This window comes from Macrotis lagotis, chromosome 2 (genome assembly GCF_037893015.1).
Source record: "Macrotis lagotis isolate mMagLag1 chromosome 2, bilby.v1.9.chrom.fasta, whole genome shotgun sequence".
Lineage (NCBI taxonomy): Eukaryota > Metazoa > Chordata > Mammalia > Peramelemorphia > Peramelidae > Macrotis > Macrotis lagotis.
The window spans coordinates 32,358,044-32,372,850 of record NC_133659.1 but is presented as its reverse complement, the minus strand read 5'-3'; the positions used below and the strand labels follow the sequence as shown (position 1 = coordinate 32,372,850).

The window sequence follows — 14,807 nt, the reverse complement described above, 5'->3', positions numbered from 1 at the left end:
ATTGACATTTGTATTTTTTTAGCCATTACCAAATAAATCATTTTGATAATTATTGATTTGTGGTACAGTTTGAGATCTGGTACTGGTAGGCCCCTGTACTTTTTTTTTTCTCCTTCCCATTATTTCCCTTGGCATATCAAAAGCACTTGAAGAAAGTTCTCATCTTGTTGACTGTAAGGCTAAATGAAGGACCCTCACTGGTAAGAGCATGATGTCATTGAAAATACTGTTTGTACACATAGTATGCATGTTAGAACTTCTCAATGCTGTAAAGGAAAGATGGCAGATGAGAGGTAAACTAGCAGAACTCTTTAAATATTCCTCTTCAATTTTCTTTTTTTCAAATATATCTTTTTTTTGGTTGTTGCAAGGCAGTGGGGTAAAGTGACTTGCCCAAGGTCATACAACTAGGTATCAAACAACTTTTAAAAAACACCTCAAATCAAATTTTGTGGCAGAGTCAACAAAAGGTCAGGGAGAGACATTTTTCTGGCTTAAGAAAACTTAACTTGGCAGAAGAAGTTTATGATGGAAGCCTGTTTGGAGACCACCAGCAGTAGCAGCATCTTTAGGAGCTCTCAGCTTGACAATTGGTCAGAATCCTTTGCTGACACTGGATACAGCAGGCACTGATTGGCAACTCTCTTGCTCATATACAGTTCTGTATCACGGTTCCAGAGTGAAGAGGAGTGCTGGGGACTGGTCACAAGGGAGTAGGATACCTGATCACAGTTCCAAGGAAAAGAAGGCTAGTACTTGTGGCTACGGGGGAACTAGGATCCTTTCTGGATAAAGACCAGAGTCCAGACCAGGAGAGTACTGACCAGAAGAGAACACTCTTCCAAGATCAAACCACTTCGGAATCATCAAAAAATTGCAGATTCCCAAATCTAGCTCTGAAAACAATAGCATGACAAAAGCCTGAAGTTTGAGACAGTTGCTTTTTGTCTCTAGATGAGCAGAGCCCAAGCTTATAGAGAAAAAAATAGACTCAATAAATGAGCAGACTCGGCCATGAAAAGCTACTGTAGTGGAAGAGAAAACCAGGACACAAATTCAGAAGACAATAATGTGAAGACAGTCACAAATAAGGCCTCAAAGAAAAATGTTAAGTGGATCCAAATCCAATAAGAATTCCTGAAAGAGTTAAAGAAAGATTAAGAGTGATAGAGAAAAAATTGTGACAAGAAATGGGAGTGATGTAAGAAAATTATGAAAAGAGAATTAACATTTTGAGGGAAGGAGGCACAAAAAATATTGAAGAAAATAATAACTTAAGAAACAGAATTGACCTAATGGTAAAAGTGGCACAAAAATTCAATGAAGAAGAGAACTCCTTTATTATTTATTTATTTATATTTATAGGATTTTTGCAAGGCAAATGGGGTTAAGTGGCTTGCCCAGGGCCACACAGCTAGGTAATTATTAAGTGTCTAAGGCTGGATTTGAACTCAGGTACTCCTGACTCCAGGGCCGGTGCTCTGTCCACTGCACCACCTAGCCGTCTGAAAAGAACTCCTTTAAAAGCAGAATTTGCCAAATGGGAAAAAAGGTTCAAAAATCCACTGAAGAAAACAATTCCTTAAAAGCTATAATTGCCAGTGGAAGCTCATAAACTTCATGGGACATCAAGAAAGAAACAAAAAAAGATTCTGAAAAAAATAGAAAGAATATGAAGTATCTCATAAAACTAACAACTTACCTGGAAAATAGATTGGGAAGATGAAATAAGAATTATTGAACTACCTGAAAGCCAAGATCAAATAAAGAGTCTAAACATCATATTTCAAGAAATTATCAAGGAAAAATGCCTTAATATTCTTTAGCCAGAAGATAAAGTAGAAATGGAAAGAATCCTCTGATCACCTGAAGGAGATCTCAAAATGAAAACTCCCAGGAATATTAGTCAGATTCTCAAGTCAAAGAGAAAAATACTTCAAGCAGCTTGAAAGAAACAATTCAAATATGTAGTCATAGTCAGGATCACTCATGATTTAGCAGCTTTCATACTAGGGGACAGAGGGCTTGGAATATATCCTGAAAGGCAAAGGAACTAGGATTATATAGCCAAGAATAATTTACCCAGCAAAACTGAGTATATTCCTTCAGGAAGAAAAAAATGGATCTTTAATAAAATTGGAGGACTTTTAAGTATTGGTGATGAAAAGAGACGGCAGCTGAATAGAAAATTTGACATTCAAACATAAGACTCAAGAGAAGCATATAATAAATATGAAAGAATATTCATAAAAATCTCAGTTAAAGTTAAACTGATTACATTTCTATATTGAAAGATGATTCATGTAACTTCTAAGAACTTTCTCATTATTGGGGCAGTTAAAAGGAATTTATATATACAGGAGGCATGGATGTGAGTTGATTATAGTGTAATGATCTCCCCCCCCCAAAAAAAATAAAAGGTTGAGAAAGAGGGATGCCCTGGGAGAAGGGGTAAGGGAGAAGACATGGTAAACTTTCTTATATAAAGAGGCATGCAAGAAAAAACTTTTGCAATGAAGGAAAAAATGAATGGTGGTGGCAGGCAATGCTTGAACTTCAGTCTCATCAGAATTCAAATTTGGCAAGAAAATATGTGTGTGTGTGTGTGTGTGTGTGTGTGTGTGTGTGTACAAATATATTAATTTACACACACACACACACACACACACATGCACCCACACTCAGTTTTGTATAGAAATGTAACTAACAAATAGAGAAATAGGGGAAGGAGATAAGAGAAAGGACAAGTTAAGGGAGGTAAAAATAGACACTAATGAACTCTTGGTGGAGTTGGGAGACTTTTTCAACCATTTGGGAGATCAATTTGGAACTAGGTCCAAGAGACTCTCAAACTGTGCATACCTTTTCACCCAGTAATACCACTGCTAGATTTGTACCCTGAAAGATTAAAAAAAAGTAAAAGAAAAAGACCCATATGTTAATATATATATATATATATATATATATATGTATATATATGGCAGTTCTTTTTGTGATGTCAAATAATTGGTATTTGAAGGAATGCTCATCAATTGAGGATTGATTAAACAGGTTGTGACATATGATTGTGTGGAGTACTATTTTGCATTATGAAATGACAAGGGGCATTGATTCAGAAAAACATGGCAAGACCATATGAACTGATGCAAAGTGATGTGAGAAGAACCAGTAGATCTTTTTGTACACTAATGGCATTCTAATAATGATCAACTGTGAAAGACTAGGCTACTCTGATAAACCAAGGCAACTCCAAAGGACTCATGATGAAAAATATATTATATAACATTATATATATTATATATAATATTATATATTCATCTTCAGAGAGTGAACTGATGACAACTTAGTGGTGACAACTTGAAGTATAGTTTGCTTACTTTCCTTACTTTTCTTTCTTTTTTTGAAATATGGCTAATATATAAATATGTTTTGCATGATTTCACACATATAATTGCTATATTGATTGCCTTTTCAGTGGAAGGGGAGGGAGGAGAAGAATTAATTATTTGAGAAGAACCCTCAATTTTAAAAAGAAAAGAATATTAAAAATAAATAATAAATTAAAAATATTAAAAAACCAGAAGAGTGGCAAAAGTCATCTTGTTTTTTAAATAGTGTCAGTTTTAAATAGATTTTCTTCTCCAGTTCACAAATTGTATTTCCACTTATTTACAGAATTGATTAAATGCAGTGTTGTTCATTTCTTTCTCTTTGCACACTTTTAAGTATTTCAGAATGTCCAAATTTGCATAGTCGTTTAAATGTTGTATTTGAATGACTATAAATTGGAGTCCTTCATTTTTAGAAAGCATGTGTGGGATGCTTTTTGTTCTGTAACCAAGAGTCAACCTCTTCAATAGTGGTCTGGAAGAAAACCTAGTTGGTGTTGCTCTATTCCCCCCCCCCCCACCTCCTGGAAATACCCCTTGCACTCTGGTACAACGTAGCAACGATGTGGTTGCAGACCTTCTCCCAATTATTTCTGCTCATGCTCAAAATTTCTCCTCAACAATCTGATTTTTCATTACGTTTGTCAAGGATTTTCTTTTTTGTCTTTATCACCAGTTTTGCCTTGGATGTTCTTATCCACAATGGTAGCCTTTATATTGAAAGCTTAAGATTCTAGAGAATTTTTGGAAGACACTGTGTTTTCATTTTTCATCTTCAGCCTTGTATGTCTCAGTCTCCTGGACCATAGGCTCAGTGTCTTTGCTCAGATGACTTTTGTCATTGCTGATGGTGATCTTGTTTTTCCTTGCCTCCTGTGGCCTCTATCCATATAGCCCTCTATGGGTGGGTCGTGAATTCCTGTGAGCTCAAACATACCAAACAGGTTGTTATTCTTTGTCATTGCTCTCTCACTTTCATAAAGCTGAGTAAGTTATCTGAGTAGGTGATAAAAGTCTGTGTCTGTTTGGTGGAGATGGTAGTATTATTGTGTCTTATCAGAACCACCAGCTGTTTCAGTTCCAAGGGAAAAAGCAAAATTTTCATTTGTCTCTGGACATGATGGCAGCCTGGGCAGCTTTGTCAAGTCACAGTCTTAGCAGGATTGATGTTCTTGTTCTTTGCCATTGAAGAAGTGCTGCCAGAGTTTCTGGATTTTGGGTATCCAAGTGGATCATTTCGTGAATCTGTGATTTATTTAGCTTGACATATTTTAGATCTTTTTCCAGAGTCTAGTGTGCCATGGAATAGATTAGCATTCTGTTCTTCAAATTGGGCCTGAGTGATAAGAGTATAGAAATCATCTTTCCAAAGGGTCTCAATCTCAATACTGACCTGGGCATTGAAAGAGAGGGTGTGTGCTTTGCACTTTCACAAGTAGCACACACATTGTGGATAGCCCTCTTGTTCTCACTGATGTTCTTCTTTTACTTTCATTGGACCTCGGCAGTGAAGTGATTGACCATACAGTTGCCAAAGTTTTCCCCACCCAAATGGTTGCCTCTAACTTGACTTCAAAGATGCCATCTTCAGTAGTAAGAATGGAGACATTGAAAATGCCCACCTCCAAAGTTGAGTGAGGAACAACATATTTCTCTCAGCACCTACCTTTTTGTCCAAGTCATATCAATAGCTACAGCAGTTGGCTCACTAATGAGTCAGAGCACATTGAGACCAGTAAAGGTTCTAACATCTTTTATGGCCTAATGTTGGTGATTGTTGAAGTAGGCTGGTACTGTGACAACTCCCAGGGTAAACTTCAGCAGACCATAGAAATTAACATTTGATCTTTCCTTGTAGTCCACTTGGACCATAGGTCTGTCTGTGTCCTTCACCACTATGAAAGTTCTTGTCTGACTTAGAACTGCATCATCAAATCTATGACTGGGGTTCTTTGCTACTTGATTCTCTGCAGCATCAATGATTAAACATTCTGTGTCAGTTAAGATGACACAGCTTGGGGTGGTCCAGTTTCCTTGGTCATTAGCAATGAACTCCACACTCCCATGTTGTAGGACTTCCTCACAAGAATAAGAGCAATGCCAGTCCCTTTGACATGGTTATTGGGTAACTGCTCTGGACAAAGAAAGGTTGCTGCTGTACTGAGTAGGGTCATTTCACTTTAAAAGAAATGGATGAGGATAGTCTGTAGACTCCAGTCAATGTGGTTGACTTGGATTCTTGGCAAAGTTTTAGAATGTTTGGTTAAAAGGATGGTTGTTGTTCAGTCATGTTTGACTTTTGTGACCCCATTTGGGGTTTACTTGGCAAATATACTGGAGTGATTTGCTATTTCCTTCTGTGGATCATTTTACAGATGAAAAAACTGAGGCAGACAGGATTCAGTGACTTGCTCAGTGTCTGAGGCCATACTTCAATTCAGGGAGATGAAGCTTGTCTTCTTGCTTGCAGGCCCCATGCTCTATGCAAGATGGTGCCACCTAGTGGCCCCCATGCAGAAACAAGATTAGCATGATGATCACAGAGTGTTTCACCTGTAGGCCATATCTATTCTTACCTCATTTCTTCTTTGGAAAAAAATTACCAAATAGGCATGGTAGTAGATTTCTGTAGACAGAGCTTACTAATATTTAATTGTTAGCATTGAATTTATTTAGTTTTCATCTTTTTTCTGTATTTTATTTTACTATTTATTGAAAAGTTTTACTATTTGACTGCTTTTTTGTGCCCAACCTTCTAGCCAATCCATTGTTGATCCTTTTTACCTTATGGCAAAGAAGAATTGTTGCTCAAAACAGACTAAGTGATTGTGTCTGAGACCAAGTGGTAGGTCCCAAGCCTCCCCATCTGTATCTCCCACCTTTTTCTCTAGTGAAGGGCGATTCTCTGGGACCAAGTTGGGTCATTGCAGTTCGAGTACTTAACTGCTTTGTAAATGATGTTATCATTAGCACAATATTTATTTAAATTTCAGCACATTTTTCTAATCAAGGCTTTCCTGTTGTTGAAGAAAAGGTGGAAAAAAATTGACTGGACAAAAGTCCAGTTAGGTTCCCTTTGAGTAAATAGTGCTTGGAGTGACCAGACTTGGAGAGAGGAGTCATTTATGTTTCTTTGTCCATTTAGAAGGTCTTCAGAGGAGACCCCAAGTTGAACACCACCATCTTGACTGCCTTTTTTTAAAAACATTTTTGATCAGTATTTTGGGTAAAGGCACAGATGAAATTGATTTTTTGTTTGTTTGACCTGTTTTTTTTTTTTAGGTTTTTGCAAGGTAAATGGGGTTAAGTGGCTTGCCCAAGGCCACACAGCTAGGTCATTATTAAGTGTCTGAGACCGGATTTGAACCCAGGTACTCCTGACTCCAGGGCCTGTGTTTTGTCTACTGCGCCACCTAGCCACCCGTGTTTGACCTGTTTTTTATTTATTTAAAATTTATTTATTTGGTTTTAAACTTTATCTGGTTTGCTTATTTATATTATTACAGTAATCTTGTTGTGAGAGTAAACAACATAAACTTCCCTTTCCCCCAAAAGATAGAAAAACCTCAAGAATAGTGAGAGAAAAAGAAAAGAGTACTTCAGTCTGTGTTCAGATTCCAACAATTCTGTCTCTGGGATGAGTTGCCTTTGTCATAAGTCCACCAGAGAAGTTGCTTCAATATTTTTCCCACAGTTGCTATTACTATATGTATTTCCCTCCTCTCTATTAACTCTCCACTCTCATTTATTCTATTCTTTCTCTCCTTTCACCCTGTCCCTGCTCTGAAGCATATTGTATCTGAGTACCCTCTTCATGATCTTTCCTCTTTTCTATCACCTACCCCCCCTTCTTTCACCCCATTTCCCCCTTATCCCCTCCCTTTCCTCTCATTTTTCTTTAGGGTAAGATAGATTTCTATACCCTGTTAATTGTGTATGTTATTTTCTCTCAGCCATTTCTGATGAGAATGAAGGCTCACTCATTCCCCCTCACCTTCCCTGGTTCCACTCCATTGTAAAAGCTTTTTCTTGACTCTTACATGAAATATCTTAGCCCCTTCTTCTTCTCCTTTCTCTTCCTCCCAGTACTTTCCTTTATCATCCTTTGACTTCATCTTTTTACTATATTATACCATTATATTCAGCTCCTTCCTGTGCCCTGTCTATATATGCTCCTTCTAACTGCTCTTATTTCCATGTAGGAATAAAAACAGTTCAACATCATTAAGTTCCTGATAATTAGTCATTTTTATCCACCCCTCCCCCATGCTTCACTTGAGTCCTGTACTTGGAGATCAAACTTTCTGTTCAGCTCTGGTTGTTTCATTAGGAAAGTTTGAAAGTCCTGTTTGATTGAAAGTCCATCATTTCCCCTGAAAGAGGATGTTCAGTTTTGCTGGGGAGTTGATTTTCGGTTGTAAAGCAAGATCTTTTGCCTTCTAGAATATCACATTCCAAGCCCTATGAGGCTTTAATGTAGATGCTGCCAGATCCTGTGTAATCCTGACTATAGAACCTTGGTAGTTGAATTATTTGTTTCTGGAAGCTTTTAGAATTGTCTCTTTGATTTGGGAGTTTTAGAATTGGCTACAATATTCCTGGAAGTTTTTCTTTTGGGGTCTCTTTTAGGAGTTGACCGGTGAATTCTCTCGATTTCTATTTTACCCTCTGCTTCTAGGATCTCAGGGCAATTTTGCTGTATTATTTCTTGAAAAATGAAGTCTAGGCTCTTTTCCTCGTCCTGATTTTCAGGTAGCCCAATAATTTTTAAATGATCGCTCCTGGGGGTGGCTAGGTGCTGCAGTGGATCAAGCACTGGCCCTGGAGTCAAGAGTCCCTGAGTTCAAATCTGGCCTCAGACACTTAATAATTGCCTAGCTGTGTGGCCTTGGGCAAGCTACTTAACCCCATTTGCTTTGCACAAACCTAAAAAAAAAAATCTCTCCTGGATCTGTTTTTGAGGTCATTTGTTTTTCCAATGAGATATTTCACATTTTCTTCTAATTTTTGGTTCTTTTGGTATAGTTTCATTTCTTCCTGACTTCTTGCCAAGTCATCAGCTTCCTTTAGTTCTGTTCTACATTTGAAGGAGTTATTTTCTTCAGAGAGCTTTTTTTATCTCTTTTTCTAGCTGACCAATTCTGCTTTTTAAGGCATTCTTCTCATTTGCCTTTTGTGTTGATTTTTGGTTTTTAACATTTTATTTTCTTCAGTATTTTTTTATATTTCTTTCACCAAGCTGCTGACTTGGTTCTCATGATTTATCTGCGTCATCTGCTCTCATTTCTCCTTCCAATTTTTCCTTTACCTCCCTTAATTGCTTTTCAAAAGTCTTTTTGAGCTCATCCATAGCCTGAGCCTATTTTATATCTCTTTTGGAGGTTTTGGATACAGAAGGTTCAACTTTGATATCTTCTGAGAATGCATTCTGTTCCTCCATATGACCAGAGTAGTTTTCTATGGTCAAATTCTCCTTTTTCTGTTGTTTGCTCATTTCCTTAGCCTATAACTGATACCACACTTCCAAGACTTTGGTGGGGTGTTTTGGGGACAATCCACAGGAACCTTCATTCCCCTAAGGTCTTATGAGAGGCTCTGACTGCTCTTTTGCCTGTGCTCAGGTATGTGGATGACCACAGAGGGGAGACCCTCTGTCCTGGAGCTGTGAGGAAGGTCCCTGCTTGTCTATGGTGGTATGGAGCCTAGACTGCAATCTGAATCTGCGTGTGGGCAAACAGCGGAGTCCTGCCCCAGGGACAGCAGAGAGACCTCTGCAGTCTTCCCCAACCCCCTTACCATCTGTGGGCTGAGAACTCTGGAGGTGCTGGGTGGCTTCCCTGATTCCCATTGCAGGTTCTCACCACAGGGCTGCTCTGAGGCTGGCATTCCCCTCCTCTCTCACTCTGGTGCGGCAGAGTTCTCTCACCACTCCTTGATCCCTGGGCCAAGAGGTTTGGAAACTGCTTCCTCTGGCACCTAGGCACCACATGGGGCTGCTCCTGGCAGGCTGGAGCTGGTTTGCTCTAACATGGCTGTGCTGCAGCTCTGTCCCATCTCCCCCGGTCTCTGTCCATCCCCCTGGTCCTGGTGAAACAGACCTTTCCTGTGGATCTTCTAAGTTGTCTTAGACTGGGAAATTGTATCACTCAGTCTTTCTGTGGGTTCTGCTCCCTCTAAATTTTGACTAGAGTCATAATTTGACAGCTTTTGGAATTTTGGGGGGGATGAGTTTCTGGGAATTCCTGCCTTCATGCTGCTATCTTGGCTCTTCCCTATTTGACCTGTTTTAAAACAAATTTTTTGTTATCTTTTTCTTTATGTCACATTTCTTTTGGATATATTCCCTGACCAGGAACCTTTTCTTTATAACAAGTGTGTAGCTGTCTAATAGTCTATACAGTATTTACCACTCTTAATTCCCTACCTCTTCAGTGAAAGGAAGGAGGTGTAGTTTTTTAAAAAAAAAGTATTATTTCTATCTTTCCTTTATGTCTCCTAGATTTTACCCTTGTATTCCTTTCCCTCTCAAGTATGCACACATTATAATAGAGAATTATAAATAGAAAAATTCTGCAAAATCAAAGTATTGCAGAAAAAATTTTTATATGCAGTGTTCTATACTTACAGGAGGAATGAGGGAGGTATCTTTTCATAACTCTTTGGGGGCCAAACTTGTTCTTCATATTTTTGCAACATTTAGTTTTGGTTGCTTTAATATTCTTTCCATATATTTTGTTACAGTTATTGTGTATATTGTTTTCCTGTGTCTGCTTACTTCACATTGCATCTGTTCATGTAGAAGTCTTCCTATATTCATTTAACATTTGTTACAGCATAGTAAGATTCCATTACATTCTAGTACCACCATATATTTAGTCAAATCCCCAATTGATGTGCATCAATTTTGTTTCCAATTTTTCCCTAACAAGAATTCTAGTTCAAGTTTCCAGTGTACCAAAAAATGTTGCTTAAAATATTTTAGCACATCAAGCCTTTTTTTAGTAACCTCCTTGGGGTATAAGCCAACAGTGGGACTTCTGGATCAAAGGATAAGTATGGTATGGTCACTTTTCTTGCATAATTGCAATCACTTTCCTGGATAGTTGTGACAGCTGATCTTCCATCTCCTGTTTAGCTTTTACTATTTCCGTCTTTTGTTCACTTTGTCTATTTGTTGGGAGGGGTGAGTATCCCTGCTTTGTATTTTTCTTATTCTTAGTAATTTTGAGTATTCTTTCATATAGTTCTTAATAACAGTTGGTCAACTAGCATGTATTAAGCAACTATTTTTGTTTCAGCCTTTGTTCTAAGTGCTAGGGATACAAAGAAAGACCAAAGATAGTTCCTGCCTTCAAAGAACTCTTAGTCTAAGGAGGAAACCACAACATCTTTGTACAAACAATCTATATACAGGATAAATGGAAGATAATCAAGGTACTGGCACTAATGTAGATCAGGAAAAACTTCTTGTAGAAAGAAGGGTTTCAGTTTGAACTTGAGAGAAGCCAGGGGTTGGGGATAAAGCATGGGGGGATAGCTAGGGGAAATGCATTTATAATTCTCTTTTTGAGAACTGTTAATATTCTTGGACTACTTCTCAATTGTAGACTAGCTTTGGTCATATATTTGCCAGTTGTCTATATATCTTGGCATCAAGTTCTTATGAGAGATAATGGATGCACATTTCTTTTCCAATTTGACTGCTACTCCTTATTGTTTCTAGAAAGTTTCCAATTTCAATTTCCATGTAATCAAAATTATTACTTCTGTTTCTTGTCTGGCCAAAAATACACCTCATCTATTGCTGTGGAAACACTTTTAATCTTTTCATGAAAATCTTTAATATTCAGTCCACATACTCATTTTGAATTTTTTGTGTAGTGTAGTATAAGGTGTTGGTCTTAGCCTAGGTAGTTTATTGTAGTGTATATGCTTTGGCCAAGCTATTCTATCTTCCCCTCAGGGTTCTGGGAGGGAATTGGAGTTAGACTATATTTTCTCTGTTGGCTTCAACCTCCACTTGCTCTGCTCCATCCATGATCAGCTGCCAGTTCCTAGCACTTCAGTTCCATTTGATCACTTACTATCCCTTCACTTCTACAAAGGGACAGTTAGTTCAGAACAAACCTCCAACATTTCCCAGAGCACATTCTCTCCTCTACAGTCTTGGCCTCTGCGACTATGCCTTTATAACTTTGCTCTCAGTTCCTTCACAGCATTGGCTCCATCAAATTTCTATATTAAGATGTATTAAGATTGTTAGTCAAGCTCTCAGTCACTCTTTTTTTTTTTAAGGTTTTTGCAAGGCAATGGAGTTAAATGGCTTGCCCAAGGCCACATGGCTAGGTAATTATTAAGTGGATTTGAACTCAAGTACTCCTGACTCCAGGGCCAGTGCTCTATCCACTGCACCACCTAGCCTCCCCTCACTTTTTTCCAATGACTTTTTTTTTTACAAGGCAACTGGGGGGTTAAGTGGCTTGCCCAAGGCCACACAACTAGGTAATTTTTAAATGTCTGAGACCGGATTTGAACCCAGGTACTCCTGACTCCAGGGCCAATGCTTTATCCACTGAGCCACCTAGCCACCCCCATCCCCTCACTTTAAAAAAAAATTCCATCATTTTTTGACAATGTCATGAACAATTATACTAAAATGGCTATTATCTGGTATAAACCCATTGCTAAAAATGTATTTTAGATTTTTTTCCCCTAAGGTAATGGGTTTAAGTGGCTTGCCCAAGGCCACACGGCTAGGTAATTATTAAGTGTCTGAGGCTAGATTTGAACTCAGGTCCACCTGACTCCAGGGTTGGTGATTTATCCACTGAACCACCTAGCTGCCCTCATATACCTTCTTAGCCTCAGTTTCCCCCTCTTTAACATGGAAGCCTCAGAATTTAGACTAATTGCATCACAGGATTGTCAGGGGTACAGGGCCGTTCATTTTAATGACCAAAACAATCAACAAAGAGGATTTTCTGCCCATATCCTGAGACCAGTTGTTGTTAAGGACAGGTGTCCATTTTTCTTCCTCAGTTCTCTCCTGAGTCCAGCTCTAAACAGTTGCAGCACATGCCCCAATGCAAATTACTCATTTGGTTCAGTTCAGCAAGGTGTTGGTCTTAGCCTAGGTAGTTTATTGTAGTATATATGCTTTGACCAAGCTGTTCTTTCTGCCCCTCAGGGTTCTGGGAGGGAATTGGAGTCAGAGTATATTTTCTCTGTTGGTTTAAGCCTCCATTTAAACACCTATTGTGTGCCAGACCCTGGGCTAGACTTTAGTGATACAGTGACAGAAAAGGGACCAAGGTTTGGCTTCAGGGAGCTTCCTTCAGGATGGAAGTATGGCCCATTTTAATACTGATGCAGGGATATAGTACTCTTGTTCTTTGCAGCAGAGTTTGGAGTTAAGACCCTTGTGGTGTTTCTCCAACAGGATTTTCAATCTGGAGGACCTAGCCCCTTGATCTTCAGGAAGCTCAGTAATCCTGACCTGTTTTCCTCAAGTGGAAAAGCCAAGCTTCATCGACAGCTGAGTCAGGATGATGGCAAACTCCGGGGGCGAGGGAGCCTGGCCACAGCCCTGTCTTTGTCAGGTGAGTCCCTGAAGTCCTTTCTTACTACTATGTGCCAGGCTTGGACTGATAAGCATTGGCAAGACAAAGAAAAAACTCTGCTCCCAAGGAGCTCCTGCTCTTTTTTAAAAATTTTATTTAAGGCATTGGTGTTAAGTGACTTGCCCAAGGTCACACAGCTAGGCAATTATTAAGTTTCTGAGGCTGGATTTGAGCTTGAGTCCTCCTGACTACAGGGCCACCTGGCTGCCCCTGAGCTCCTGCTCTAATAGGGAAACAACATTCTAATAGCCAGTTTGTGAACCAGTTAGCTCCAAGCTATCTGGAAGGAAAGCACAGAGAGCAGAGAGAGAGACTGGGGGGACTGGCAAAAGTTCTGCAGGAAGAAAGCTGGTGGGAGAGCATTCTGGCTGGGGGCATTAAAGGTGGCTGGCATTGCTAGATCAAAGTAAAGTGTGCAGAGTGCTTTAGAATCACTCTCTCAATTGTTCCTTACAAGTGAAGGAGGGATGGTGCTACTCGCTCCATTCTACAAATAAGAAAACTAAGGCACAGTGGTTCTCCAGGGAAGTCAGTCAGCATCTGTGTGATGCTAGATTTGGATCCAGAACTTCTGACCCCACATCCAACTCTTTACTATGCCACCTAGTTATTCATCTCTCATCAGCCTTGACTACAGAGTGGGCATACTGAGAGCCTCTGGAGCCAGTAACCTCTATTGAGCCCCTCTTTTCCTGAGGAAGGAGAGGAAGGAACTCTAGTTTGCTTTTCTTGGAGACTGTGTGGGGTCTGGGAGAACTCTAGGACCAGGGATATCTGGCTCCTCAGCTGTTTCCCCAGCTAGGCATGTGACCAGCCAGTCCCTTTTACTTTACTTATATGTGAAATGGACTGGGAGGAGGGTGGTGTCTGCACTTTTTTGATTCTCTAAACTTGTTCTGACTGGGGACATTGAGGAATTGCCAGAGGTAGATTTTCATTTGTTCTTGGCTCCTTGCTGGGATGGGAGGAAAGGCAGGGAAGGTGTGGTCCTGTGGGCCGACAGTTGGATTTGTGTTGTTTCCAGATGTTTCTGTCAATCAATTAGTTGATTAGCCTTCATTCATTACCTACTACTTGGCTACCAGTGATCACTAAGGGTGACAAGAAGAGCAGTAGTCCCTGAACTCAGGGAACTCTGAGTACACACATCACTGCAAAAGCATTACCAAAGTGTCTACTGTGTGCTCAGGACTGACTAGATAATGGAGATGCATACAGAGAATGACTTTGCCCAAGATAAACTCCATGTAACAAAGCCGATGCTAGGTTTGTTTGTGTCATTGCAACCCCAACCCACCAAGGGCTCATATTAGACTGACCCTGCAAAGTTACAGATGTTCTTGGGGAGCAGACTGAGTCAGGATAAACAGCCCCATTTTAAAGATGAAGACATGCCCTCCCAATGGCATGGCATTGGTTGTGGTCCAGGTGCAGGGATTGCCTTGGTGTGTGGCCCCCTTCCTGCTGATGTGCTCATTCCTTGACCATTGGGCAGTGTGGTCAAACTGCAGAGAAAGAGTTGGATAGACAGATGCTTCTGTAAGTCTGGCAGAGAGTTTTTGTGATAACCCCAGTGACCAGCAGGTGCTCCCTTGAAAAAGGGCTTCCCAGCTTGAGAGCCATTCTAGCCCATGTCTCCCTTCGAGAGCTGGGGGCAATATAATATTTTGTCCTTCATTTTCTTGTTTTTTTTTTTTTTTAAGTTTTTGCAAGGCAATGGGGTTAAGTGGCTTGCCCAAGGCCACACAGCTAGGTAATTATTAAGTGTCTGAGATCAGATTTGAACTCAGGTCATCCT

General features: G+C 39.6%; 1 protein-coding gene across 7 annotated transcripts in view; it reads left to right on the top strand.

Annotated features, from left to right (window-relative positions):
- MAST2 (microtubule associated serine/threonine kinase 2) overlaps positions 1-14,807 on the top strand; it is a 156,902-nt gene that overhangs the window by 11,306 nt on the left and 130,789 nt on the right. For all 7 annotated transcript variants that reach the window (XM_074221551.1, XM_074221545.1, XM_074221544.1 and 4 more), the window contains exon 2: positions 12,829-12,988. In XM_074221551.1, coding sequence (XP_074077652.1) covers positions 12,829-12,988 — 160 coding nt within the window. The remainder of the gene's footprint in view (positions 1-12,828; positions 12,989-14,807) is intronic.